The sequence below is a fragment of the Sclerotinia sclerotiorum genome, genomic scaffold (assembly GCF_000146945.2).
Source record: "Sclerotinia sclerotiorum 1980 UF-70 scaffold_12 genomic scaffold, whole genome shotgun sequence".
NCBI classification, from domain to species: Eukaryota; Fungi; Ascomycota; class Leotiomycetes; order Helotiales; family Sclerotiniaceae; genus Sclerotinia; species Sclerotinia sclerotiorum.
This window is the reverse complement of record NW_001820824.1, coordinates 1,073,904-1,099,395: the sequence shown is the minus strand read 5'-3', so window position 1 is coordinate 1,099,395 and position 25,492 is coordinate 1,073,904. Positions and strand designations below refer to the sequence as shown.

Here is a 25,492-nt window from a genome sequence, read left to right as displayed (position 1 = left end):
AGACGCATATGTAACATCGATCTGTTACATTGGATCCAATCACTCAGTCACGTACTTTCCTGTATTGAGCGTTGTAAAGATCGTCTTCTAGCTGTTGGTCCAGCTTCCCCTGTCGCCAGGCGACAAATCATTACTTCAGTCATGGAATACTGGAAAGATCAACCTGGAATTGGAGTTAATATTATTGACAAATTACTGAACTATACAATTCTTAGTCCACAAAGTGTGGTTCAATGGGCACTTGGCAGCGAGGGTAAGAAATTGAGCCAGGCCTTTGTTTACGAAATGGTCAGTGCAACTGTAGGAAAGGTTACAGGCCGAATTCGTCAAGTCCAATTAAGTCTTCGCGTCCCAGGACTCTTGGAAGAACAAAAAGCCCTGATTAACCAAACGGTTGAAATGGAAAGAGTCAATATGCGTGAATTAGGACAAGAAATGGATGATCTTCTTAGTTCATGGGCAAATGGATTGAAGGATCAAATGATAGATGCGGATGGAAATGGAATGGTGGGTGACGATGAATTGGTTAGAGCTTGGGGTGAGAGATGGTTGAGAGTCTTTAGGAGAAAGTTTGCGGTTGAGGAGGCGTGGGGAACGGAAGCGAGTAGGTGGGTTATGCCAGAACCAGAGGTGGAGGAGGTGGAGATGAATGTCTTTGCTGGTGAAGGAGATGCACTTGCGGAGGCAGCGGTAAAGAATCCCGAGGAAATGAGAATTGATGGAGAGGGTGTAGGTGCTGAGGATTATGAGGGAATTGATTAGACACCCACGGGGAGCTAATCGAGTAAACTGGGTGAGGAGGTAGTGGTTAAAGGGATATAGATATGATAGGAATATAAGTTGCAACAAATAACGGAACAGAACAGGAAATGAAAGGGAGAAAAGGGCAATGTAAGGCGAGACACGAAAGAATTTGCATAAGAAAGCAAACAAGCAAGCACTGCACGATGGGAAAGGGAAAAGACAAAATCTTTCGTTTTCATTCTCATCTATTTTCCTTTCAATACTCAATTCAATTTTCTTATTTCATTTTCTCTGTACGATTACGATAGATAGATGGATGTATGCATGGATGTATGCATGCACAGTGCAAGCAAGAAAATGCGAGACAAGATAGAGAGGAATGCAGAGATTGATGAGCTCATATTAGGTATTGAGATGAAATCAGTGAAGTGAAAAAGATATTTAAGAGGTAAATTCATTCCTTCATTGGATTCTTTTGAGTGAAATTATAATATGATATTATATGATATGATATCGTAGGAAATTGACTCGCGGCAATTAGATATACATCATGCACCATATATGCTAATATAGCATTTTTATCCTATTCATGGCAGGGAGCAGATTGGAGCTGAGCTGTGAAAGATGTTATTGCTAGGTCCATAACCTCGCATTAGATGAATTTGTAATGTAAGGTCACTCACCCCTTTGAACGTCGTAAACGCCTGATATATCCTTCACCCTGGCCTAGCTTGATTTCGTGGTATTTACTTTTCTCCTGAATTCCCTTCGCTTCTTGTTCTGACCTTTCTTGTTCTGACCTTTCTTGTTCTGACCTTTCTTGTCCCAATCTTACATTTTATAACACACTATGTGTCTCCGCTTCACTATTTAAAATACACTTCTCCCCAACACCCGATCCTCACCTCCTTCCATACCCTGGCTGTCCTCCATGACCTTGCGGTCCCGTCGGCGGCATACCCATCGGCATCCCCTGTTGTCCACCAAATCCAGGAGGTGCCTGCATACCCAAAATTCCCGGCGGAGGAACCATTCCTCCTGGTAGAGGAGCTTGCATAACCCCAGGTGGCGCAAATCCAGGTGGAAATTGTACTCCTCGTGCAGGCCCACTTGCAGGATGACCATATGCACCACTTGGGCCAGTGGGTGGAGCATGTTGATTGTGGAAATCCATTTGAGGGCCACCGTAGCCGGCGTGTGATGGAGGTGGTCGTTGAGGAAGACCAGATGGAGGGGGTGGGAGGTGTTGGGTTGGTCCTGCTGGTGCGCCGCGTGGGCCGCCTGGAGGAGGAACGGAATTGTAAGATGGCCGTTGAGGTGGGAATCCTGGAGGTGCGGCAGGTATCGGGGATTCATTTAACATGGCTGCTGGTGCTTGTGGAATTCCATTCATACCCAACAATAACCCTGGTGGCATATTTTGTAAATCTGGAATAACATTGTGCTTCTTTGCTTGAGCCGCCAATGCTCTCTCAGCTGCATCTCCGTGTCTTTCTCCTTTACCATCTTTCTTGTATGCATATTGTACCGAGATATCTTTATTCATTAGGTATTGACCATTCATGTTTGCGATAGCATCATCGGAAGCTTCGAAGTTCGCATATGAAACGAAACCATAACCTTTAGAGAGGGATGATTCGTCGCGAGCAATTTTGGGAGGAGAAATGAGGGATCCAAAGCGAGAGAAGGTATCGTATAGAGTCTTTTCATCAACCATAGGGTCAAGATTACCAATGAAGAGCTCGGCGCCAACTTCGACAGTTTTTTGTTTATCGGCAGAGGCCTAGATATCCCCAGTTAGTATACTCTTCCAAGACTTGACGACTGAGGGCAAGACAAACCTTGTTAACACGAATTGGTTTCCCGAATAACCTCACTTGATTCATGATGCGCGCTGCATATTCAGCATCCTCCTCTGATATAAATTCCACAAATCCATAACCCTGATGATTTTGAGTGACGCGATCTTTGGGTAGATGTACATTGACAATACGACCAGCTTGTAACATCAATTCCCATACTAAGCTATCAGTCACGCGCTCATCGATATTGCCAATATAGACGGTGGCTTCCTTGTCTTGTTCCCTTGCACGAGGAGCCATAGTCAGCTTTTTGTAGATTTCGAGGGTTTGAACTTGGGAGTGAGGAATTGGAAAGTTGAGTTTAGAGAAAGGGAAAGAAATTATTTACCAATGTCTTGCACCTGACATATTGTTATATTGGGCGAAAGTCGGGAATTGATATCGCCGTTTTCTAGGTTTATTGGAGTGAAGTTGAGAAGGAAATGAAGCTGTTAAGTGAATGTCTACATGGGAGCTTGACAGTGAAGCTTGAGTTGCGACGGAAAAATAATGTTGGATTAGTCAGCAGCCTTGTTGATTGTGATAAACCTTGATCACTTTTTTTATATGGTAGCAAGATTGGTGAAGACAAGCTAAGCATTTGGTTTTACAACAAGTTGTAAGTATATCTTGATGCGCCTTTTCTACTCATATGCTCGATACTAATTGCACACAGTTTCCGATTTCAAGATATAATCAAAATGCAACTTTCCGAAGAATCTAAGGTTCGCATGCAGACACCCTTTGTGTGATGAATAGAATGGTTTTGTTAACCAGAGATTAGGAGCGCATTGGAAAGCTCATTGACTATTCCCGTGTTGCTATTCATTAGTAGGATACTTGGATCTATTGTATTGGGCGTATGCTAATTATCTACAGTGGCTACCTTCCATTGATCCTCTACCTTGGTAGGAATTACCAAACGACATGAAGCAAAGACAAACATGCTAACAAAAGTAGGATACACCCGCAGCGAACCTCGCCCTTCCATCGTCAGGTTAGTAGCTCCGCAAATCCTCGAAGCTCTAGATCGTCCACTGATTCCCATTTACAGACTTCTTTCTCCTCTCGCATAAGCTCTTTTTAATGAGCCGTTACACGAAATGTTTTACTAGTCGACGCTGAGATGAATGCGCAGGAATAGGAAGAAGAAACCGGGCTTTATATGAATCACTGGCATCAAGCAGAGGATGATATGACGGTTGTAGCATACGAGGCGTTCATGAAATAATGAAATGCTCAGGGAGCTTATGTTTATGGTGGACACACACATACCATACGAAGATAATTGTACTATAGCGCAGAAGCGCAATCACCACTACGAAATCAACCCATTCTTGATTTTCCGTTGAAGTTCTGAGTAGTAAAACCTTTGTCGTCTATAATGTGAAGCTCATCCCAAAAAAATCATTCGCCCCCGCCTCGGCAAATCCCAGAAAAATACGAAGCTTCATTTTCGTCATCGGGTGAAATATATTGCCCCTCGCAACTTCAATCTTTCACAATGATAAATATAAATTCTCACTTATGACCGAAAACCATGCGCGCATCTCCCCCGCGCTTGTCGAGACAATTGCTGGCCTCTCGGCCGGTACAGCATCTACTCTAGCTGTTCATCCTCTTGATGTTATCAAAACTCGATTACAAAGTAATTTTATACCCCTCCTCGTCCTCCACAAATTGCATATTTCTAACACCCACCAGTTCATCGCAGTATATCCCGCACACCAGCCAGCGGTCTCACCATCTTCCGCAGCCTTACAAAACAACCTCAACCTCTTAAAAGTCTCTACCGCGGCCTAACTCCCAATCTCACAGGCAATGCTAGCAGCTGGGCCCTCTTCTTCTACTTCAAAAATATTTTCGAATCCTCACTCCGCTCTTTCCACAACCAACGTTCAGATTCCAATTATGTATCACTCACGCCCCTCGACTATTTCCTTGCGTCCGGCTCGGCCGGTATCATGATTACCATCTCTACAAATCCAATATGGGTGCTCAAAACCCGAATGCTGAGTTCGGATCGCGGAGCTAAGGGCGCTTATCAGAGTATGTGGCATGGTGCTAGACATATATGGCAATATGAAGGAATACGGGGTTTTTATAGAGGGGTTGGTGTTAGTTTATTGGGTAATAGTCATGGAGCTGTTCAATTTGCTGTTTACGAGCCTCTAAAGAATTTTTGGCGCAATCATATTTCTCACCAAATATTGAGAGGGGATAGAGAAAATTCTCAGGTTAGATTAGGAAATACGGCGACGCTTTTAATAAGTAGTTCGGCGAAGATTATTGCGGGGACGGCGACGTATCCGTATCAGGTTGTGAGAAGTAGGTTACAGACTTATGATGCGGAAGAGAGGTTTGGGAGGGGAATTAGAGGGGTTGTGGGGAAGGTTTGGAGAGAGGAGGGATGGAAAGGTTTTTATAGGGGTTTGGGGACGAATGTTGTAAGGGTTTTACCGGCTACTTGGGTTACGTTTTTGGTGTATGAAAATGTTAGATTTTATCTGCCAAGGTGGTGGGGCGGAGAGGAAGAGGAATAAGACAGGGAATTGCGAAAGGAGGGATATCTACAGGACATGTTGTATTTGTGTTGGTTGTAAGCTATTATGCCCAAACATTGGGATTTGGGCGAGATATGAATCTGTGTAACATAGAAGCTTTAAGAAGTTACAATATCATCTACTTTTGATAGTGGATTAGTTCCCATGTCTCCAATCACGTTTTCCAACAAACAACCTCACCACACCCTGTCTTCCACCAGCATCCTTCCGTCTTTTCCCAAGTATCCCACTCCGCAATCATGTCTTCAACTTCCTCTTTACTTCCCACAACCCCCAACCTCACCGCATTCTCGCCAACATCACCAGTCATCAGCGAATTCTTCCAACTCGGCTGCATCAAATAACTATAACTCTCCACCACCTTCTCCTCTTCGAACCCCGCATCCCTAGCCCACTTCCCCAAGAAATTTCCCGCACGAGGCTGCGATCCCTTCTCAATAATCATCGCCTCCATAATCTCCACCGATCTCTTCAAGCCAGCCATAGAAGGATAAAACACAGCATCTCCCATATCACTCTCCCTACACGCCACCAATCCCCCACTCTTACACACTCTCTTCATTTCCCTCATCGCCTGCACCGGATCCGGCAAATGAATAAGTAATTGATGCGTATACACCACATCGAAAGTCTCATCCTCAAAAGTTATCTTCATCACATCACCTACTTGAAAATCACAATTTTTCAATCCCAGCTCCTTGGCTTTCGCATTGGCAATCTCGATTACTGATGTTCCGGCGTCGAGACCGGTGATGGAGCCCGAGGGTATAAGTGAGGCGATGTCTGTTGTGATAGAGCCGGGTCCACAACCTAGATCGAGGACCCGGGATGTGGGGGTTAGGTGTGGGAGGAAATAGGAACAGCAGGTTGAGGCGCGGCGGAGAGAGTGCCGGTTGACTACTGCGGGACTGTAGCCGAGGGAGTATGTTTTTTCTGTTTCCATGATTTTTGTACTTGATTTTCTGGAGGATCTTGTTGTGAATTGTTGAGGCTGAAATGTAAGAGAAGGGATACTAGGTACCTAATAAGATGTTGTCGTTACGGAGATAAGATGGAGGTATCACTGGTGTAAATAGTGATTACGTCATCGTACATTTGGAGATTTTTGAAAGCTGTTAAGCGGGCAGCGACGAATAGACGACTACGTTGTTGGGAAACATCTAAGCTGCTTAGGGATACCTCAACTGTGCTCATATTTAAATTTCAGGTTTCTTCAAATTAAAGGGCGCCAAAGCAAACAGTCAATTGACGTATGGATCATATGCTTGCCGGAGGAATCGCGACTTTCATTGGAGATAATTATCCTTCAAGCAGCAAGTCAAGCCCTTATCTGCACTAGATCTTAGTCTAGTCTAGGTTGGAGGAAGGAGAAGAGCCGCCACGATACTAGTATTCCGTCTCCTCCAGTGAACTTTTAGTCAAGGGCTATCTTCCTATTTATGTGGCTTTAGCCTCTGAGAAATAATGATAGAGGATTGAATCTTACTCGTGATGCTCTAACTGACCACTACACCTCGGGAAACAATGTGCGGGATCCTGGCCATCATGACTTGGAATATATCGGAGGCCTCCCTACTATGTTTAATATTATTATGACTTCGGTTGGAAAGACCACACAGCAAACACAAATCAAACGAAGAAAAAAAGGGGGGGACACCATCTAGCAGATGCTATAAAACACCCAGTGCAGGAGCTCCAAAGTCCGTCCCTCCCGAACTTTTGAGATATCGTGAAACATCTTTGGGAGGAGAAAGAACTGGTCCCTCCCATCTAGGGTTGCTTCACGTATTGATTAGCCAGATGTTCTAGATTATGATTCGAGCACATAAGCATTGTTAATGAACAGACTGGAGAGGGTGCCCTTCTCCAACTTCGAATGAAAAGGGAAATGAAGCGTGAATTACTGAATCAGGTAATCCGAGGGCTTCATCATCTCAAAGTGGTTAAATTAGGGCAAAGGAGCATGCTGATGTGTGTGGGATACCCTTAGAATTACGGAGAAGATAAAACAAAGCCATTCTTCCACCTTTATTTGATGGTCTTATCTTTTTTTCCCTCCGAGACAAAGAGAGTGCTGCGAACAGGAGCGTCTTATTCCTGTCCCGGTCTACACCCTCGTCTTTAAGCAGTTCGGATTTCTTATTTTTGCCATTAAATTTGCCATTACATTTCCCAGTGAATTGAGTTATCATCGAACCTTCCGATAATTAGCTTCAATACTTTATTTAGTACCCTGTTGTAATTCCAGGACATGCAACGTGCTCATACCAAATCTGTTACCGTGAAAGAATCAGCCTCTTTCAATGTCGGAAGTATTGCATCAGAGTGGTAGTCGGAACTCCGGATTGCTCGATGAAGCTGGAAGGTTGGAAAAAAAGCCCGAACCCATTGCTGCAAGGCATTTTGATATACCAGATTCAAAGATACGGGAAGATGCAGAAGCTCAGCCCTATGATTTTAAGGTTAAAAGGGGGATAAATGACGTCCTGAGCGAGGTCGAGGACGGCATGGAGAGTGCCCATTTGGAAATTAGTCTTGATTGTGTATACGATGTTGAAGTATACCTTGAAAATCTCTCACGCCTTACGAGACTGGGTAAATTTAATGACGCCCGAGATCTTTACGAATCGTGCCCACCGACTCTGAAAGACCACCCGGAACTTCACATCGACTTTTTCGATACTTTGCTGAAACAAGGTGCTTATGAGACTTTAGTAGATCTCATGGCAAACAAGGACCTCTCTCAGTTGAAAGAATTGAGCAAGTATGGGATCTTTCCCAATCATTATGCGCGGTCCATGTCGGAGTTAGCAAATAGGCGCACTTTTGATTCATGTAACGAGGTATTTAGGGAATTAGGATTTGACACAATTCTGGACAGCTTAAATTCTAATTTCGTGAACCTTGATTCAATAAAAGTAAATGCTTTACTTACTCACATGGATCATTTGCTAATTAATTGCCAGGTACAAATGCTTTGTAACATACTTTACCTCGATTTGGAACCAGAAATTTATGCGCAGACACCCAAAAAAATCTCAAAACAACTGGAAATAATCATGAGTAACTCCTCGGCCTGGCGTCATTTGTACATCAACCTGCTGTCGGCCAACAGGGTTTGGGATATGCGTGATCTTTTTCACGCCCTGTGTTCAAGATACGGAATCGGAGACACAATTAAACTATTCACTCCTCGGGAACAGATCCGAAGCGACAGCGTGAGGATAGAGAATTTTATAGAGAGATTTTTCGCTGCATGGACGCACGATTTCCACGGTGATGAATCAACAGAATTAGCAATTCTTGATATATTAGTGACACTTTCAGTACAGCTGCTTTCACACGGCAGTCAGACTGATGTTGTTGTTAAGCGAACCATAAGTAAGGCCATGGCCTACGCTAATCAATACGCATTATCTATTAGTTTGAATAATCCTGAAAATTTTCAAACAAGCCCCCATCTGAGGTGGATTTTAGCCAACGAAAGACTAGCGAGAGAATCACCAGCAAACTCAGATTTATATCCGATTCCAGATTACAAATATCTAAAGCAATCTCACGGGGTTCTTGTATGGACATGTAACTTGCCAATCTACGTTCCTCTAGATCCTCGTGAAGGTGGGCACCCTATTTGGAAAACTCAATCGCGGATAACACCCGATAACTTGCTAAAAATTGGATTAAACGCCTCACGCAGAAACGGCGACTACCGCTTAGGAGCTCAGTATTTGGAGGAAATTTTCTACACGTCCGACTCGCCACTAGAGGTATTATCTGAGTTGTCCAGTCTACAGAAAGATGTACAGGGAGACCGAATTAGTTATCTGCGAACGTGCTTAACAAAATATCTTTTAGCGGTTGATACTACAGCAATGGAGATGCTAAACAACGAGTTGAGAATATTCGAAGAGGAAATCTCTTCTTCAGGCTCAAAGGCTTTGATGGTTGATCCCATAACAGATTGGTGCCTACCATGGATACAAAGTGCTTTGTACTATTCCCTTAATCTCACAACACCAGAAATTTCAATCATGATGAACCAAGAGAAAACATATGAGGCGTTACCTTACGATTTTAAACGCTTGTTAGCGGAGCTGGGAAAGAGGGATGGCACTCACAAACTCTACCATCCTAAAGAAGTCCTTCCGGAGAAGTTCGCAGAACCTTGCAAGGGGACATTCTACCGAGATGGTAATTTTATCATCTGCGATTCATCTGGTTACTTTACAAGGCTTTTTACTGCCTCAGATAATGAAAATTCCACTGACTGATGCTATGAATTCTATTAAAAACGCGCTGTTGTATTGGTTGGTATATCGAGCTCTCGCATGAATTATCAAACACCGCGAAGATAGTTCATTTTTGGCTCGAATGGTCCTAAGCTTACATTCTTATTAAAATAAGAATTAAAAGTTCAAAAGTCATTTTTATGAGTGGATTATGCTGTAATACTAGTTCGAACACTAGTGTTTATTCTCCTGTTCTACTCTGTACCATATTTTCTAAGTCTAAAACTGTATGGAAGCTTGAAAAAGCATTCTTCCACGGCATTTTGGACAGTGAACCCAGTTTGTTGGCCCCGCCCATAAAAGTGCTAACCACTTAGTGTAGACAGATAAATAGATCGATATCTGCAACTGCATTCGGCACTGAGAGCTGAACAATAGAGCTTAAATGAAACAATAAAAAACTTTACGATGAGCATCTTTCATTTTTTCCAAATCAATTACTCTAACTGATACTTATTTTAATTTAATTATCTATCCATTGCTCGTAGATGAATTAGTATATAATATTCCGATCAAATATCAAAGAACAATCATCACAATCGAATACAAACTATATACAATCTAATCATGATCAAAGATAGATATCTCAGGCTATAAAGATTTCATAGAATGGATAATCACCGAAAATATCACAAAATAAACATTGATTATTATCATCCAAAGTTAAAATTATCTTAAAGATCAGATAATTATCAGAATTATGAGTACCCCATCCCGGCGATTTTTAGCGAACTATCTGTAAGGTTAATTAACCGAGCAAGACAAATAGCAGTCGCTTATTTATCCAGTATCCAGACCAGATTCTCTATAAAGGCCGGGGGTAAAGATAATCTTACATTTGGATATAATACGAGATAAGCAATAGTGATATAAGGGCATTATTATTGAAAGGGTTTATAGGGTAAACTAAGTTGGGATTTATGAGGCTACTATCTCTATTGTTTCAGTTACTTATGGAGCATATATTGAAATTAAGGTGGAATAACGATGAATAATTTCCTGGATATCAGACAGAGAGGCGGCCATTTGATACTTCGATGCGGGACTCTAGGTCTTCATTAATGCTAAGAAAAGTTCTAGCTACAAATTATCACTTTTTCGACTTTTCAATTCCTCGTTAATTTTTCATTGAACAAATAAATTAAACTTTGTAATATTAATGGGTTGATTATTAAATCAACTATTAAAAGAAATTACACAAAAGAAAATCAAATAAAATTGCAGTACTCGACTATTATACTGAAAATATGAAATAGGAAAAACACTTTTTAATCCTCCAGAGAGCGCTTTTCATTATGTCTTTCCTTTATGCCGCTGTCCAACATATACTTCTCGCTCATCCTCATTCTATATGCCGCGACGATAGCCAATGGCACAATAGAAGGATTACTCACGCCATCGAATTCTTGCTCCAAGCCTTCTTCCGTAAGATAAAAGTCCTCCTTTATACACATATCCAATCTTTGTCTTCCATGACCGAAACTCGCCGTACGCATAACAATATTTCGATTATATTCAGGACTCCAGTTCCACTCTTCTGCCAGCAATTTTTCGAGATATGCTTCGGAAGTGTGTACCGTATCAAATACACGAATGAATGGTTCGATTTGGCGATGCTTGCGCGCAAGTTCTATCCCTTGAATTACTATGTCGTAATCGGGGAGCCACAGATGACCATTACCCTCCTCGATGATACCATTCCAATATTCTGTTAGAGTGATGTTTTCAAAGATTGGTAGGACTTTTTCGTCGTCTTTGCGATTGGCAGCCCACCATTTTGTGCGTTCATCGGGTCCATCAAAAGTTCCCCAGCGCCAGACGCCATTATCTACATCGACATCTACAGTAAAATGGGCCATGTTAGCCGTATCACCAGAGAAACGATGAAAGTATTGATAAGTTGCATTGCTGTCAATTTCCGGTGCAATTACAGGTGCGAGATAAAACGTTTGGTCTTCGATTGAGGCATTGAGACTGTGCAAATCGTATTTGGATTCTGCAAAATGAGTACCCATTTTGACACGGGTATCAAATCCTTCACAAGAGTCCTTCATTTGGTAATACCAGTAAATGTCTGGGCCTCCGACAACTCTAGAGTAAATTTTGTCAGATGCGTGTTTTTAAAAGCGTTAAATGGAAAGAGCTTGATTACGTACGCGACTATCGGCAAGATGTAGATGCCCAAAAAAGTACATGTTATGAGAGCCTCACCCACAACTGTTCGCACAGGTTTATATCTGACTCCAATCTGTTCTGGAGTACCGTTCAGGACCTCTGTAAAGAAATTTAACACCTTGACTAAGAAATAAATGAGAACACACGCCGACAGCGCCAAGTAGATAGATCCGAAGAAGAAAAGGCAAAGACCTTCCGACGTCTCATATTTATCTTTGAAATGAAGATATCGATATGGTTGTGCGTGCCATTTGATGTGAAAGACGGCAAATATGAAGATGCATCCCATTACAATAACAACGTATATCGCGTTCAAAAAGGCAGAGCGGCGGTCTAGCTCTCTGATTTTGAATCTGCCCCAAACAGTAGTCACATTCGGTGGTTCCGAAAATTTATCATCGGAGCAGCTTCCACAGGGATACTCACATGGACCTGGATGGCATGACTTTTGGCAAGTCGACTTATTTCCATGGAAGCACCTTGAATTGTTACCACAGATTCCATATATGCACGCATTTGGAATGGTAGAATGGTCATATATGGGATTACCATTCCCACACCAGCACTTTCCATCAGGTTTCGAGCTTTTAACTCCCCTACATTGGGGACATTTCCAAGCACTGCTCCTTTCAGTTCGGTTTGCATTGGCCCATGACAGTGCACATTTGTAATGAGTAATAACATAACAATCCTTGCAATGCCACAAGTAGTGATCGGGTGTAAAGCGTACCGCTTCAAAACAGATAGAACAAATTTGACTAGAATGATCGTAAGCATGAGCTGGGTAAAATTCCTCGATGTTTAAGTGTTGATATTGTACATAGTTCCCATTTCGGATATCCTCGAGGATACGTGATTCTTTAGAGGAAACGCTGGATTGACGAGACTCATCCCGTTGCTGGGTCTGGGTGGACATACGTCTAGTACTACCACTTTCGATGTTTTGTAGGGGTGTTGCATATCTGTCATCAAATGGATCTCCATGGCTATCATGAAAAGGATCATCAGTACTTCTGCGGCGAATCGGCCATGACGAAGTGGTCAACCAATTGGTGGTATTCGAAGCCATGATAAGTGAACATGTGTCGAAATTGAAGAAGCGAAGCTGAAGGGAGACGGAAGGAAAGAGGAACTGCGAGTTAATTATATATCAATGATAAAAATCAAGACCATATGTGTCCTTTGGCTAACTCGAACCATATCATTAGTGGCGAGGCGATCCTAAGCTGATCTGGGTATTCTAAATGTGTCTCGGCTTATTGATTGGTCGCACCTGCCAGTTTGACGGGTAGGCTTATTTGTTTGAGCAGACTAGAGAAACTCAATAAAGCATCGTTGGAAGTCCTAGAGATTGGTGACGTGTCGATTTCTCAAAAAGAAAACTATTGCACCAAAATTCCATGGTTTTGTGTGAATAAAGCTACACTATCAACTTCCAAGATGATAGTTAGCTTAAATTTCAAGGATTAAATGACATAAGTATAGAGGGATTAATGAAGACGCCGGTCCGTATTTGTCATCATGTACGGTAGTTAGTACGTCTGCTGCGACGCTTAGCGTAAACACCCCCCCCCCCCCCACGGCTCCCCAGCTACATCAGCCGATCCTATGAACAGGGTATAGCAAGATGCATATACCAATGATGTCGAAGCCTACATCTACATTTCTTTGCCTTTTGATTAGGTACAAGAATAAGAAGCTGCAAATTTTGTTTTTAAACAATATGCGTTAATGGGGGTTTGATGTCGGGGTATCCAAACTTTGAAGTTTGAAGTCTGTGTGTAGTTGGATAAAAAATGAGCATAACAAGATCTTTAACCTAGTAATGTCGTGATTCCTTGGTTGACCGTTTACAATCATCATTTAGAAACTAGTAAGCGCGGTCGATTCTAACTTTGGTACTAGCATTAGCTTGAGCACAGTTCAAGCTTAATCGGTCTAGATTGCCAAGACAAACGTTCTTCGTGACGTGCAGTAGTGACTTTAGATCTGAAAATAATCCATGATTCAGGGAAGGCTTGTTAACTTACGTCACGCCAAGTGGAGTTATTGTCATGTACTTTTCCGATTTCATGCCAATCGATCAAATCCCATATCACGAACCGAAGGTCCAAAATCGGTAACATGAGTCAGGATAAAACCACTTGAACTCAACCCAGTTTAGAATAAAATGTGTTACTTCTTATTCTTCAGTCCAGATCCATTTCCAACCTGTTTACTGTAGTATCTTGTACGTTCTTCAAACATGAAGGAGTCTGGTTTTTTGATGTTTGCCTAAGAACAGTACCCAGAGTATTTGACCTCTATGGGGTGGTGACCCTACGCTGTAGAGATTCTAGACGTAGTTATTCGTCAAATCCGACTGGTACTGGCGGGTATTTGGGGTATTTAATATGTGGTCACTCTATATGATCATCCAAGGTTGAGGCTACTCCCAACTACTCTGTTTATCAGATGGATTCATTGTATGATTCGATCATGTGAGGTTCGTATTAAATGACATTCTAATCACATCATATTATATCAGATGATAAAAATTGTACGTAGTATGATTCAAGTGATGAAACTATAAATATACCATCACATGATAATTACCTAGGTACTTGGGGTATCAGAGCACTTCTGCAGGGTGGATAGGAGAGTGATTACCGGCAGGATTTACCCGATGCCCAACCCTGCTAACGAATGCACATATATGATACTTTTCTCATATAAAGTTGAGGCTTCTTAGAAAGAATTCGAAAGTTCGTATAGGTAGTATAGGTAGTATTTTGAAGTCCGTTAGAGGACTTATAGACCTAATCTCTAATATCCTTTCATTTTTTTGTTCTTTACATACATTTTCTAAAAGTCAACGACAAAAGAAGTATATGTAATTCGATACCAAGTGAAATGTAACAGCATCGTTCCATTAAAGATAGGCATGAGAACAAGAAGTTTTCCCACACTCTGTGTTCAAGTATTCATATTTCCATGAATGTCTTGTGCTGTGAGATTTGCCCTTAGATTTGCCCCTGACTCCCCTCCTCCCGTTTCTTTCCTTTTCCCTCTTCTTCAAGCCTCTTCTTTTCTCTCTTTACACATTCAAAATGAATTTTTGCTGTTTCTTTGGTAATACGGGCTTGTTTTATACGAGGATTTCCCACTTTCTTGCCTTCGCCACAAGACAAACACCACCCAGGGATGCAACTGATGTTCTCGGAATCTATCCATGTAACGTCCTTCTCCTTTTCCCATTGCGGATAGGATCTATGACTCATGAAATTGTCACAATAAGGCGACATTTCTGGATAAAAATGGATTTCTGAACAGCCGCAACACTTAGCCCTTGCAAATTTGCAAGTTTCACATGGGTATGGTTTTGGTGTTGGATCTCGGTCAAGACGGGTCTTGAGACATTGTGTTTATGTTTGAATCGATTTGGTGTATTATGGATATCCTAAATCGCTAACATTAGATCACTGCTGCTCTGAAGTCTTTGTTGATGTATGGTAATGAAGATATCTTTGGTGAAGTACCTTTGAATATCTGAGTACAGTAATGACGAAGTTTTGAGGGACGTAATAATTCGGTGTTATGGCTCTGATATATGTATTAGTATCAAGTCACAGAGGGATATAAAGCACTCACTTCTAGTTCATAGAACAGAGGTTGAAAAGTGAGCGAAATATCTGGATGTATGAGGTTGATATGCGATGTTCGTGCTGCGGGTAGCGGAAGCTCGATGGAGCAAATCCGAGATGAGGTTTGTTAAAAGTGAAAGGGGATATCGACTTTATTTATGTACACCCCCCCGTGTTACTTCGATTCCGATGACCTTAAAAATGACTGTAGATGAGGTATAAATGAGGTTATTTTGACTTTGGATGTCATTTCTACAGGAATACTCATAGTTTTGACTAGGAACACTGATCAAAATGAGTCGATGTGGTTGTTCTGACCGAAAATACTCAACACTTTGGCTCAAGATGACAAACTCAGGGCATGAATATTTTTCGAGTGTACGCATGCTCTTCATTCACTCTGTTCCCAATATCCAACTTTCCTCCTCAAAGTACAACGAAATAGCTCTTAAAACCATCACAATGCCTACCTGAGCATTCAGTGACCACAATTATGAAGCTCCCACAGCTGGACCGAGCCAAAAGATATTGACCAGGCCCGAAATGCCCTTAAGGAGGATGGAATCTTTAGGAAAGTCAGTATATTCAACCAGAACCATATGTATTTGAGCGAGTGATGACACAGAGTGGTATTTATGAAGCTGATTAAGCTCAAGTCACACCACAGGTAGAATATTGTCGATATCATCACCCGCGCTGTAAGTAATTAAGACTGTAATTCAAGTGGATAGAATGTCCAATATTGAGCTAATGTATGAATCAGGAGTTCCACCTTGTGGAAGCACAGTGTGGATATATAAATGAAAGGCGTCACTGAGAAGACTGTCTTCGCAAAAAGGGCCTGAATCCCATATCAACGTTTGAGGCGAACGACCCTAGGGCGTGATTCATATTTGAATCTTGTCTTTTACCAAATATACTTGTCGTGCTATAATTTCAGTTATTTGGTCTTTCATAGTTGCTTTCTTTTTACCTAGAGAGATAAATGCCTCAGTGACATTAGGTAAGTAACACGACAAAATAAATCATCCTTCTAACCTGTATACCTCTCCACAACTTATTCAAATACTTCTCATACCATATGTCTGGAATGAGGATCTCAGAAGCTCAGTGTCCTAGCATCGCAGCTGGTTTCCTGGACTACCTAGGTACAGATAGTCGCACAGCTGTAAAGAATCAGTATCTTTCCGAGTTATAATCGCTTCTCAAGCTTTCAATTATCGCACCAGTCTCTATGGGGCTACGCCGTTCTTCAATCTACATGTGAGCATCCGCAACAAAGTCTGCTATCGACCAAGCCCGAGGTTTGCAGCTCATCTTGAACACCAATCTAGCAATTCCAATATCCAGTCTGTCCCACCCCCATTACCCACAGCTTTACGATCGTCTTTTTATATGAGAACGCACCACATTTCTTCATAGTCAGTTCTGTTCCATGCTATCCACTTATGAGCTCATATTGCTCTCATCCACCCAAGGATACTCCACATTCTTCGATCTATGGTGGGTTTCGTCGATTTTCCCTAGATCGTGTCTTCGAATTCCGCTATTCACCTGATTATTCAATTTATTTGGCCACTGATGGATTTGTTCTGGAATCTTCAACTACTACCTTGAAGCTATCCTATTCACCCGAAGGTATTTTCTTTCCTTCCGTTGACGGGTCTCGGTCAAGCTCTCTAAGCTCGAACTTTCACTGCCTTCTTTTCGATCAGTCGAATTCCTCCATTGATGGCGATGTGCAATTCAAACCTGCTTCTTCGATTTTTTTCCCCACAAAATGAAGCAATGAAGTATATTCGAGATCATTCAGCGATATTTATATGCTCATGATTGAGAATTTCAATATGCTGCCCTTGTCTCGGTTGGTTTTTCTATATGGTTAACGCTCCGACATATTTAATAGGGTAGGATAAATACCTCAAGAGGCCAAATACCCTAGGTACGGACATGGTGCCCATACCTGGAGTTCAGACTAGCTGTTGATAGCAGAAAGGAGAGAAAAGATGAATAGAAAGAATCTTTCAATTGTGTTTGTTGGTATTATTGGTGAGCTGGCACGTAAACATTAGCCTCCCTTGAAAGTGATATTTTTTCCATCAGAATTCACCCCTTTCTTCTCACTTTCCTTGACTTGTTTAATATTGATGAATGACATGATCTAGTTTTCTATAGTATGTTTCTTATGCCCCATTACCCCGAGCTGATGGCCTGCCTCTGAAGGTATGGTATGCACGTGGGGTTAGAGGTGGTATGAGATTTCGTGATCATTGTTTCAGCTTCGGAGACTATTGCACCCGAATTGCCTACGGATTTTATCACAATAGCAACCATACTTTTCCATTCTGATACCGTCTTATTCTCCTTTGGAATACTTTTTCTCAGTACACACTGCTATAGTTTAAACATATTTGGAGTGATATAGGATGCTTCAATATCAGCCACCATATTACTACATTCGCCCTAAACCCAACACAGGTGATAGTTAACGATGAGGCTGTGATGCCGTCTGAGGCCACGATGCATGGTGTGCTAATCGAGTACTGGCATCATTGGTAGGTAGAGGAGGAAGCTTCAGCAGTTTTTTTTTAGATCGTAGGTGCTCGTCGTCACTGTCATCTCTATCGCTTGTGCTAAAGGCACGATGCTCAAAGTGACAAGATTGGTCGATCCTGTCTTTAGCCTCAGCATTTGTACACGCTGGTCATTCTCTCATATTGCTTCTATTGTTACGGCCTCATGATGTAGCTCCTCCATCTAATCTCCATTGCGATGATTCCGATGTTGAAGGACGGAGCTATGCCTGAGCTCCTAGGATCTGCTACTACCAGTTTCGCTTGGTCATATTCTAGATCATTGTCAAGCTTTGATACCTCAGCAAAGTGACAATTACAGAATATAAAAGTAGAAAAAGCAGCCGAAGATGTCTGTAAATTTTTAAAGGCTTCAAAAAAGGTCCGTTCGAAGTTCAGAGATGTTCTTGTTTCGTCGTTCTCCGCAATTTCTTACTCAACGTTCTAAGCAGACGCTTTGATAAGTCTTACCAGCTCTTTTCCAGATGAATTGCTAATCTAATAATATTCCTAGACATTGCTGATGAGAATCAGATCAGCCTTGGATAGATACATTGATCGATACAAAATCATCACTTTGAGATTGTTTGCTTATCATTTTGCTTAAGTTTAACCTATACCTATAAATCTTTTGTCTAGTAATGTTGTGTGTTTGATATCCTAAAAATGCATAGAGTCTATATTGGATTTATTATGGATCTATGCGCAGGACAGAGAAATAAGTGTCAAACATTCAAAATAGACGCTGTGTTGGAAAGATTGTTTTCCAATTGTTGGTGATAGTGGATGAATAGTGGGGGTGGCACAGTGCATGGGGGCCACCGATGCCTAACCGATGCGGGGAAGAGTCACTACCCCGAAGTGACATCCACTTGCCCATGACTAGAATCACAGCTGAACACAACTGTATATTTGATTTATATTAGTCGATGTTAGTCGATTTCAACCTACTACAATTCAATTCTCTCATAACTTATTTTCTTCCAGCAAAGAGAGCTACATACCAAAATGGCTCCTTGGAAAATAGTTCTCGAGCCTGTCGATGAGGCCAAAGTTCAATACACCTCATTCGCCAACGCCAGAAAGTATTTCGCAGTTGATGCTTCCGGGTCTACAGTTGGTATTACTTTTATTTCAGAACATGATTTTGCCGATAGAATTCATGAAGCATCTCTTCAAAAGGACAAAGATACAGTTACGAGATGGGGTTCCAACTGTAAGGACCCATCGAATTGGGAACAATTTTCATGGGCCCCTGATCAAGGAGGAACCAGTCCACAATTCATATTGAGGAATAAAGCCTCAATGGAAGCGATACATAATGCTGATATTTGGTTCTTACTTACGGATGGAGAGGTGCCTGATTCCGAGGTCCATACCTTGGCGGGGCTGGGACAGGAGATGGGTGTTTTTGATTGCGCGACGGTTTTCTTGATAACGTCGCATATGAAATATGGACCCAATCATGCGAATGTATCGGTTGGTATCACATCGTATGCAAATTGTGCAAATGCACTTTGTCTCTTCAAGGATTACAAAAGCGGACAAATCTATGTCATAGCCGGCAAAGGCTCTTTCGCGCCGCTAGATCAAGCTGAAGATCACGACATGTGGGAGAAATTAACCAGTTTCCCTAACGAAGTGGCGCTGATTCACAGAATCACGGAGTTGGACATTCAAGTCCCAACAGCGGAAACGAGAATCTCAACACCAGCTCATCTCAACCTAGGCGAGGAATGGAACGCGGCTCACAATCTTTCTCAACCAACTCTAGTGGACATCGACATACTTCTGCGAGCGGGTGTTTTATCAGATAAAGATCGTGATTTACTTTTCGCAGATGAAACTCTTGATGCTCTAATACTCGCTTGCAAATCCCGTGGAAAATTGAATGAACTCCGATCATTTTTCATTGCCCAGAAAGTCGAACAATTAACAATTAAACTCGAAGATGTGTCCGGTGCTGCAGAAATTATCACACAGCTAGCAAAGCCCGACATATCCGACGAAATGAAAAATATCTTACAATCCAAGCTACGCAATGCTCATGAGGCAAATCGAAACGCTTATACTGCTGCAAAAAACCATGTACAATTACAAGCTGTCCGAGATCGTAACAGGGCAGTAGACGCAGCATTACGTGCTCTATCTGACGCAGAAAAATCAAGATTCACAGCAGAAATACTGTCAAGAAGATCAAACCGAGCCCGCCGTGCCGAGAATATTTCCGCAGACTCTGCAATTGACGTTTCAGTGCTAGACCTCGAGGCATCAGGCTACAGAGGGGAATGTCAAATTTGCTGTGGCGATAATGAAGTATTGTCCGTTGCCCTCAAAGTATTGAGTGCAGATGTCATGGCGGCTAATACCGATAACTTTGCGCTTGATTTCCCCCTTGCGGCGGGAAGATTTGAGGCAAATATGAATATATTGTCTAGTCAATGTATTTGTTTCCAATGTGCATTATTTGGAAGACCTGGGTATTCGATTTACGGGGAGGAAATCTCGGCTGTTATTCCAACATTGGAGTATACGGGAAGCAACAAGTTGTACATTCATCAGCAATTGTACAAGGCTCTCAATGCAGGTTTGAAAACCGGGGTTCCGGCTATGGGACAGTTGTTCGCGACGATTTTGGACCGGACCTTAAGAAAGAAGGAGTGGGCTGGTGCGGATGCAGATGCGGAACATGGGGATGAAACTCTGGATGCGGAAAGGCGACAGAGAAGAGGCGCAATGACATGGCTGCTGAATAACATAATCACTCATCTCCGCGTCAGAGAGACATTCAACGAGTTAGGTCAATGGACTACATACCCTCTCGCTTTGACCTGGGTAGCCCAAGATTTCCAACGAGAAGGCTTGACATCCTGGTGCATCAACTATCCCGTCGCAGGCTTCATGCAACTTCTCCGTTTCGGGAAAACGCTAAATGTTTTCTCTGATGAAATCATCACCGACATGAAAAATACTAAATTGCTCCATTCATTCGTGTCCACTTTCCTCTCACGTCTATATAAAAACATGGGTAAATCCCGCGACTGGACTAAGCCGGTATTGGAACTACTGTACGTTGAGTTCAATGACGATTTAATTCCCAAAGACCCAGTAGGCGACACATCGATACTGAACTCCGTACCAAGATTCCGGAATACGCTGATGGAATTTATGCCTGGGGATGATTTCTTGGACAATTGGACAGAAGAAGAAGTCACGAAGATGATGCCCCGGATACAAATCTTAGCTTTCTGGTTGGTGTACTACCAATTTGCACATACATCTGCCAAGACATATTTCGCCCAACTGCAGTCTAAGGAACCATTAGCTCTTGTTTTACTAGATACGAAAGCGGCGGTTCCAGAAAATGCGCTTAGCGAGATACTTCTTGGAATATTCATTGAGTCCAACCCCAAATTCAAAAATAAGGACATATACACCAGCCATGAAGACGCTGTTATTCCCTTCGCAAGTCCCTTCGGCGCATCTGTATTAAAATGCGGAGCTCCGGGATGCGGTGTTTCTTTCCTCCCAGAAGAAATTACATTAAAGCAGATTGCAGATGGGGAAGTGGAATGGGTGCCACGCTTATTGGATCAGGTTAGAAAGAAGAGACGAGATCATTTAGTCGACGCCTTTGCAGTTCTCGGAGGGGACGCAAAAGAGACAGAAAGAAACGAAACCGGCTTACCAGGCGTAACGAAATCTCCAGCGCGGCCAAATGAAGCACATGTATGTATGCATATAGGGATTGCCAGAACATGGGCAAAACTCACGCGTAAAGAAAAAAGATATTTGGCAGGGGCAATCAAAAGTTCGAGGACTGGAAGTAGTGATGAGGAGGATAAGGAGGTTATTCGGGAGTTTGTGGTGAAAGCGAGGAAATGTATTTGTGGTATTGGAAGGGGAAATGTCTATTCTGCAACTATGGAAAGTAATATTACGGCTGTCTTACCTAGCTTCCTGGACGTTTTAGCGATGGGGTTAGAAATGGGAGGGAAAGAGGGTGGAGATGTGAGCTTGTATGAGTTTGACTTTGGAGCAAATAAGGTGGAAAGGAAGATCAAGTGGGAAGCGGATGCTTTAAGGAGAAACGGGTTAGTTTAGGGGGTGGTGCGCGTTGAGCGTTTGAGGCGTTCGCTCCGGTCGTCTCTAATCCAGTCCAGAAAAGAAGAAGAGATAACATTTATTGAGAACTTCGAATAATTAACTAACGACAAAGCCTTTGTTTTATCGAACTATTCATATCAAAATGAAAAAATTAATATTCAATTGGTTAACCTGACCTCAACTATGTGTGATCCATTGTTTAAATTAGGATGGATGGGGATGATTGAGTTCAAGTCAACTGAATTCACTTGCACTGATCCCGGCCACCCCCCTCGCAAAGGATGGAGTATCTACTTATAATATTGCCTGGGTGTGTTACGAATAACTTTTATGACTGATAAGTATGACTTGCATGTCTCTTTAATCCCGAATTGAAGTCTGTTCAATATTCATACAGAAAATCATTGATATAACAGCCATGGTATCCCGTTTCTCACAACATCAAGAATGATACCGGATACGTGTAGTCTTCCCAAACTTCATAGAGGCGAAAATTATATTCATACTAAAAGATTGCCAATAAATGATGGGCGTGTTGAAATAGAACTTTGGTAACAAAAGACGAACATGAGAATCATGTTTACTTTGTTTGTTTGATAAGAGCCGAGGGGGGCGTGCGTTCGAGGTGGGATAAAGAGCTTGTCCTGGTAATCTTATGATAGACTAGGATGCTGATGACCCAACACTCCGAAAATCCCTGATGACATGCCATGTGGCAATGAACGTTATGATCATGCAATGAAAATGCTTACTTTCAAAACATTCAACAAATTGCGAGTGAATATGGTGATGGAACTGGGAAAAGCATAGATCAATCTAATTAAACAGGGGAGACTTGAAAGATTCCAGACCCGAGTGACTGGTTTGCCGTATGCATACAAGGCCGAGAGACATATCAAAAAGGGAAGAAGCAATTTTGACGTGGAAAAAGAAGTTTTAGGCGTTTACTCCATTCAATAAGTATCGCTGCAATGCATAAACTATGTCACTGGTATGCATATTAAGTTTTCCGGTAAGTGATAGGCTGGCTAAGCATAAAGGTGCCGAAAACTCATCTTGGTTCACATCCGACTTGGAACTAGCTGTAACGTCCACTAGAACCAGGCCTCTAACGACATACTTTGTATGTTGGAGAATTGAATGGATCGCTTAGCAAAAGTGAATGGACCAACTTTGCAAAGAAGGAATATCATAGATTAACAGATCCTACATGAGACGAGATTCGAAAGCCAAGCGAATAAATTAAAATGGCGGGGTAACAAAAAGATTAAGCGGGAGCTTGTGATATAACACATATGCATCTCAAACCTGAGTATAAGTAGCAGTAATATTGCGTATCTCATGCATGACACAAAAGCTAGAAAGGCGCGTGTGAACAGCTCATTGAAAAAATATATTACTGAGCTAGTGACGATCGGCGGAATTGTGTTAGTCAAAACGGAACTAAGTAGAAGTTGGTCTTGACGGGGCTTCCCCGCCATTGAAAAAGAAGAATTTTGATTCTTTTGTTTGTCTCTAAGTCTGGAACGGCAGGAGATAACCTCTTTAGAACCCGTTGGTTTTGATGGTGGCGGGGTTGAAGGAAGGTCGGCCCTAGGGATATGAAAGGCTATCATTTAGACCTCAAATTGAATAGCGCATCAGACAAAATCATTGTGTGATGCGTACCGCAAGATGGTTAGTGGCGAGAGTAACGATGAAGTTCCAAGGCGATGGCACCATTGTGAATGCCAGCGTCCTTGGATACGCTTGCAACAGGTCTGGGCTTAACTTTTACCTCAATAGTTTGTGGAAATGAAGGGGCGAATTCCATAATAACAGAAGTATTTCACAAACACTTAGAACGGAATCTGAACTCAAATGAGACATTCTCACGATTGAAAATCTGAATTGAGAGGAAACATCATCATATTGAGGGAGATGAAGATAAGGGTCACGTGACACTGTCGATTATGGCGCTAGTCTATGCTTAGATTAGTCTTCAAGCGACAAATCAAACGCTTTAATTGTGAATTCACCCAACAACAATATCAATATCATCAATACATCGTTCGATTAGCAAACTCTTTACATTTTCGCTGACACCCCAAATTGATTGTATCTCCTTGTTATCGTACCATTCATCTTTTAGAGTTCGTCGCGTCTTTACGAAAACTCTTCAGAGCACGTCGATGATCAATAAGGGATGGTTTCACCCTGGCCATCTTGATACTCTATGAGCTTCATGAGCATGCAACATGAATACCCTTGGCCTATGCTTCCAACTCCTAAGAACGAGCCATTTCTAGACGAACTCATCAAATTTCCTTGGATACCAAAATTGGATGTCTCGAACATTGTCGACTTGTTTGTTTCCGGTTTTTTCAAGACTCCATTATGCCTGTGCTATTTTTATGATAGCCATGACAATGATGTCAAATGGATTCCAATATTGCGCCGGCCCTCCTGATTACTTCTGGCAACGATTGGGATGCATATAGGCAAGATTCACAAATTTAGCAATTTTCAGTTGCTGCTGTTGTTGATTTTATTACTACTACTCATTCAGTGTCGTCAAAAGAAAGCTACTCACAAGATAGTCTTACTAATCGCGAAGACGGACTGCTTGAAGCTTTCTGCTGGAGATGTTTACCTTTTTCTCGACAGACCGCAGGTTGGTCAGTGTCCTGATCTAAATCCTATTTGAGTTATAATCAATTGGAGCTCGAGGCCCGCAAAATTTTGTCACTTTCTTTACGATGGAATATTCTGCAGAAGCATCTACGGTGAGGATCAAGGATAATTGCCTGCACTCTCTTCATCCTTCTATTCCTTTAACTTATTTTCTTGTGTTTGATTGGCCACTTTATCTTGTTGCATGAACTGCCTGACCCGCATTGCTTGGACCTTGTAGTCAGGGTCTTAAGCGAATATTTGCGACATTGTCGAAACCTCAATGGTACACAGTCAAGCTTCTCATACCTAACTTGTCAAATATTGCTTCGTCAATTCTAATTGGCCAAGTGTACTTAATTAACTGTCAAGTTATCGTGATGAGAATCTCGAATCAGCAACTTCCCGAAATTTCTTTAGTGTTGTTTGCAGTTTATTGCATCCTCCTTCCTGCTCGAGAAGTCCAAACACTTTCCTGTAGAGTTTTCCCCCTTGGTTACCACAACCTTTTCATACTACCCATAGAGTCGAAACCCACATTTCGTGGCGGCGGCGTGGCCCATATTAGTTTAGTAGTATCCCCGCGACACTTCCTCCGCTCACAGGGTACGCCTGCCAGGACGGAGTTGGTAAATCCGCGCGTGGGCCACCCATTCGCCTTGTCGGATAAGCTTTCTTATACATCATGCATTTCGACGCCATTTGTTAAGCGCTGTCTGAGACTTTTTTACGTTCTCTTGATTTTTTTTCCTACTTTCGAGTCTGTCATTACTCTCTTCGTTACGTGCAGTGCACTCACTATTCATCACTGCTGGTTCAGATATCTTTCTTATTTTAATTTTTCTTATTCTGTGCCAGCTGGCTGGATCATTGATGCGATCCACTCTTTTTTACATTCCATTAATCACTTTCTTTTGCCTCTTC

The 25,492-nt window shown here is 42.1% G+C and overlaps 11 protein-coding genes across 11 annotated transcripts; 6 read left to right on the top strand and 5 right to left on the bottom strand.

Moving 5' to 3' along the window:
- Positions 1-141: 141 nt before the first annotated feature.
- SS1G_09078 (hypothetical protein) lies at positions 142-762 on the top strand (the record flags this gene model as incomplete). The annotated part of the gene is made up of 1 exon (XM_001590263.1): positions 142-762. The coding sequence occupies one exon, from the start codon at positions 142-144 to the stop codon at positions 760-762; it is 621 nt and encodes a 206-aa protein (XP_001590313.1).
- An 883-nt stretch (positions 763-1,645) lies between these two features.
- SS1G_09077 (hypothetical protein) lies at positions 1,646-2,846 on the bottom strand (the record flags this gene model as incomplete). Its single annotated transcript, XM_001590262.1, has 2 exons — positions 1,646-2,527; positions 2,586-2,846. The coding sequence occupies 2 exons, from the start codon at positions 2,844-2,846 to the stop codon at positions 1,646-1,648; spliced, it is 1,143 nt and encodes a 380-aa protein (XP_001590312.1).
- Positions 2,847-3,286: 440 nt separating this feature from the next.
- SS1G_09076 (predicted protein) lies at positions 3,287-3,816 on the top strand (the record flags this gene model as incomplete). The annotated part of the gene is made up of 4 exons (XM_001590261.1): positions 3,287-3,310; positions 3,465-3,493; positions 3,546-3,582; positions 3,730-3,816. The coding sequence occupies 4 exons, from the start codon at positions 3,287-3,289 to the stop codon at positions 3,814-3,816; spliced, it is 177 nt and encodes a 58-aa protein (XP_001590311.1).
- A 296-nt stretch (positions 3,817-4,112) lies between these two features.
- SS1G_09075 (hypothetical protein) lies at positions 4,113-4,760 on the top strand (the record flags this gene model as incomplete). Its single annotated transcript, XM_001590260.1, has 3 exons — positions 4,113-4,233; positions 4,290-4,634; positions 4,723-4,760. The coding sequence occupies 3 exons, from the start codon at positions 4,113-4,115 to the stop codon at positions 4,758-4,760; spliced, it is 504 nt and encodes a 167-aa protein (XP_001590310.1).
- A 543-nt stretch (positions 4,761-5,303) lies between these two features.
- SS1G_09074 (hypothetical protein) lies at positions 5,304-6,092 on the bottom strand (the record flags this gene model as incomplete). The annotated part of the gene is made up of 1 exon (XM_001590259.1): positions 5,304-6,092. One exon carries the CDS (start codon positions 6,090-6,092, stop codon positions 5,304-5,306), a length of 789 nt encoding a protein of 262 aa, XP_001590309.1.
- A 1,607-nt stretch (positions 6,093-7,699) lies between these two features.
- Positions 7,700-9,420, top strand: SS1G_09073 (hypothetical protein; the record flags this gene model as incomplete). The annotated part of the gene is made up of 3 exons (XM_001590258.1): positions 7,700-7,744; positions 8,116-8,767; positions 9,005-9,420. 3 exons carry the CDS (start codon positions 7,700-7,702, stop codon positions 9,418-9,420), a joined length of 1,113 nt encoding a protein of 370 aa, XP_001590308.1.
- A 1,286-nt stretch (positions 9,421-10,706) lies between these two features.
- SS1G_09072 (hypothetical protein) lies at positions 10,707-12,682 on the bottom strand (the record flags this gene model as incomplete). The annotated part of the gene is made up of 3 exons (XM_001590257.1): positions 10,707-11,529; positions 11,595-11,736; positions 12,040-12,682. The coding sequence occupies 3 exons, from the start codon at positions 12,680-12,682 to the stop codon at positions 10,707-10,709; spliced, it is 1,608 nt and encodes a 535-aa protein (XP_001590307.1).
- Positions 12,683-16,317: 3,635 nt separating this feature from the next.
- Positions 16,318-17,020, top strand: SS1G_09071 (predicted protein; the record flags this gene model as incomplete). The annotated part of the gene is made up of 3 exons (XM_001590256.1): positions 16,318-16,384; positions 16,417-16,657; positions 16,690-17,020. The coding sequence occupies 3 exons, from the start codon at positions 16,318-16,320 to the stop codon at positions 17,018-17,020; spliced, it is 639 nt and encodes a 212-aa protein (XP_001590306.1).
- A 1,797-nt stretch (positions 17,021-18,817) lies between these two features.
- SS1G_09070 (predicted protein) lies at positions 18,818-22,012 on the top strand (the record flags this gene model as incomplete). The annotated part of the gene is made up of 2 exons (XM_001590255.1): positions 18,818-21,903; positions 21,973-22,012. 2 exons carry the CDS (start codon positions 18,818-18,820, stop codon positions 22,010-22,012), a joined length of 3,126 nt encoding a protein of 1,041 aa, XP_001590305.1.
- Positions 22,013-23,594: 1,582 nt separating this feature from the next.
- On the bottom strand, positions 23,595-23,729 carry SS1G_09069 (predicted protein; the record flags this gene model as incomplete). The annotated part of the gene is made up of 1 exon (XM_001590254.1): positions 23,595-23,729. The coding sequence occupies one exon, from the start codon at positions 23,727-23,729 to the stop codon at positions 23,595-23,597; it is 135 nt and encodes a 44-aa protein (XP_001590304.1).
- A 362-nt stretch (positions 23,730-24,091) lies between these two features.
- Positions 24,092-25,252, bottom strand: SS1G_09068 (predicted protein; the record flags this gene model as incomplete). Its single annotated transcript, XM_001590253.1, has 3 exons — positions 24,092-24,301; positions 24,502-24,594; positions 25,172-25,252. The coding sequence occupies 3 exons, from the start codon at positions 25,250-25,252 to the stop codon at positions 24,092-24,094; spliced, it is 384 nt and encodes a 127-aa protein (XP_001590303.1).
- Positions 25,253-25,492: the final 240 nt, after the last annotated feature.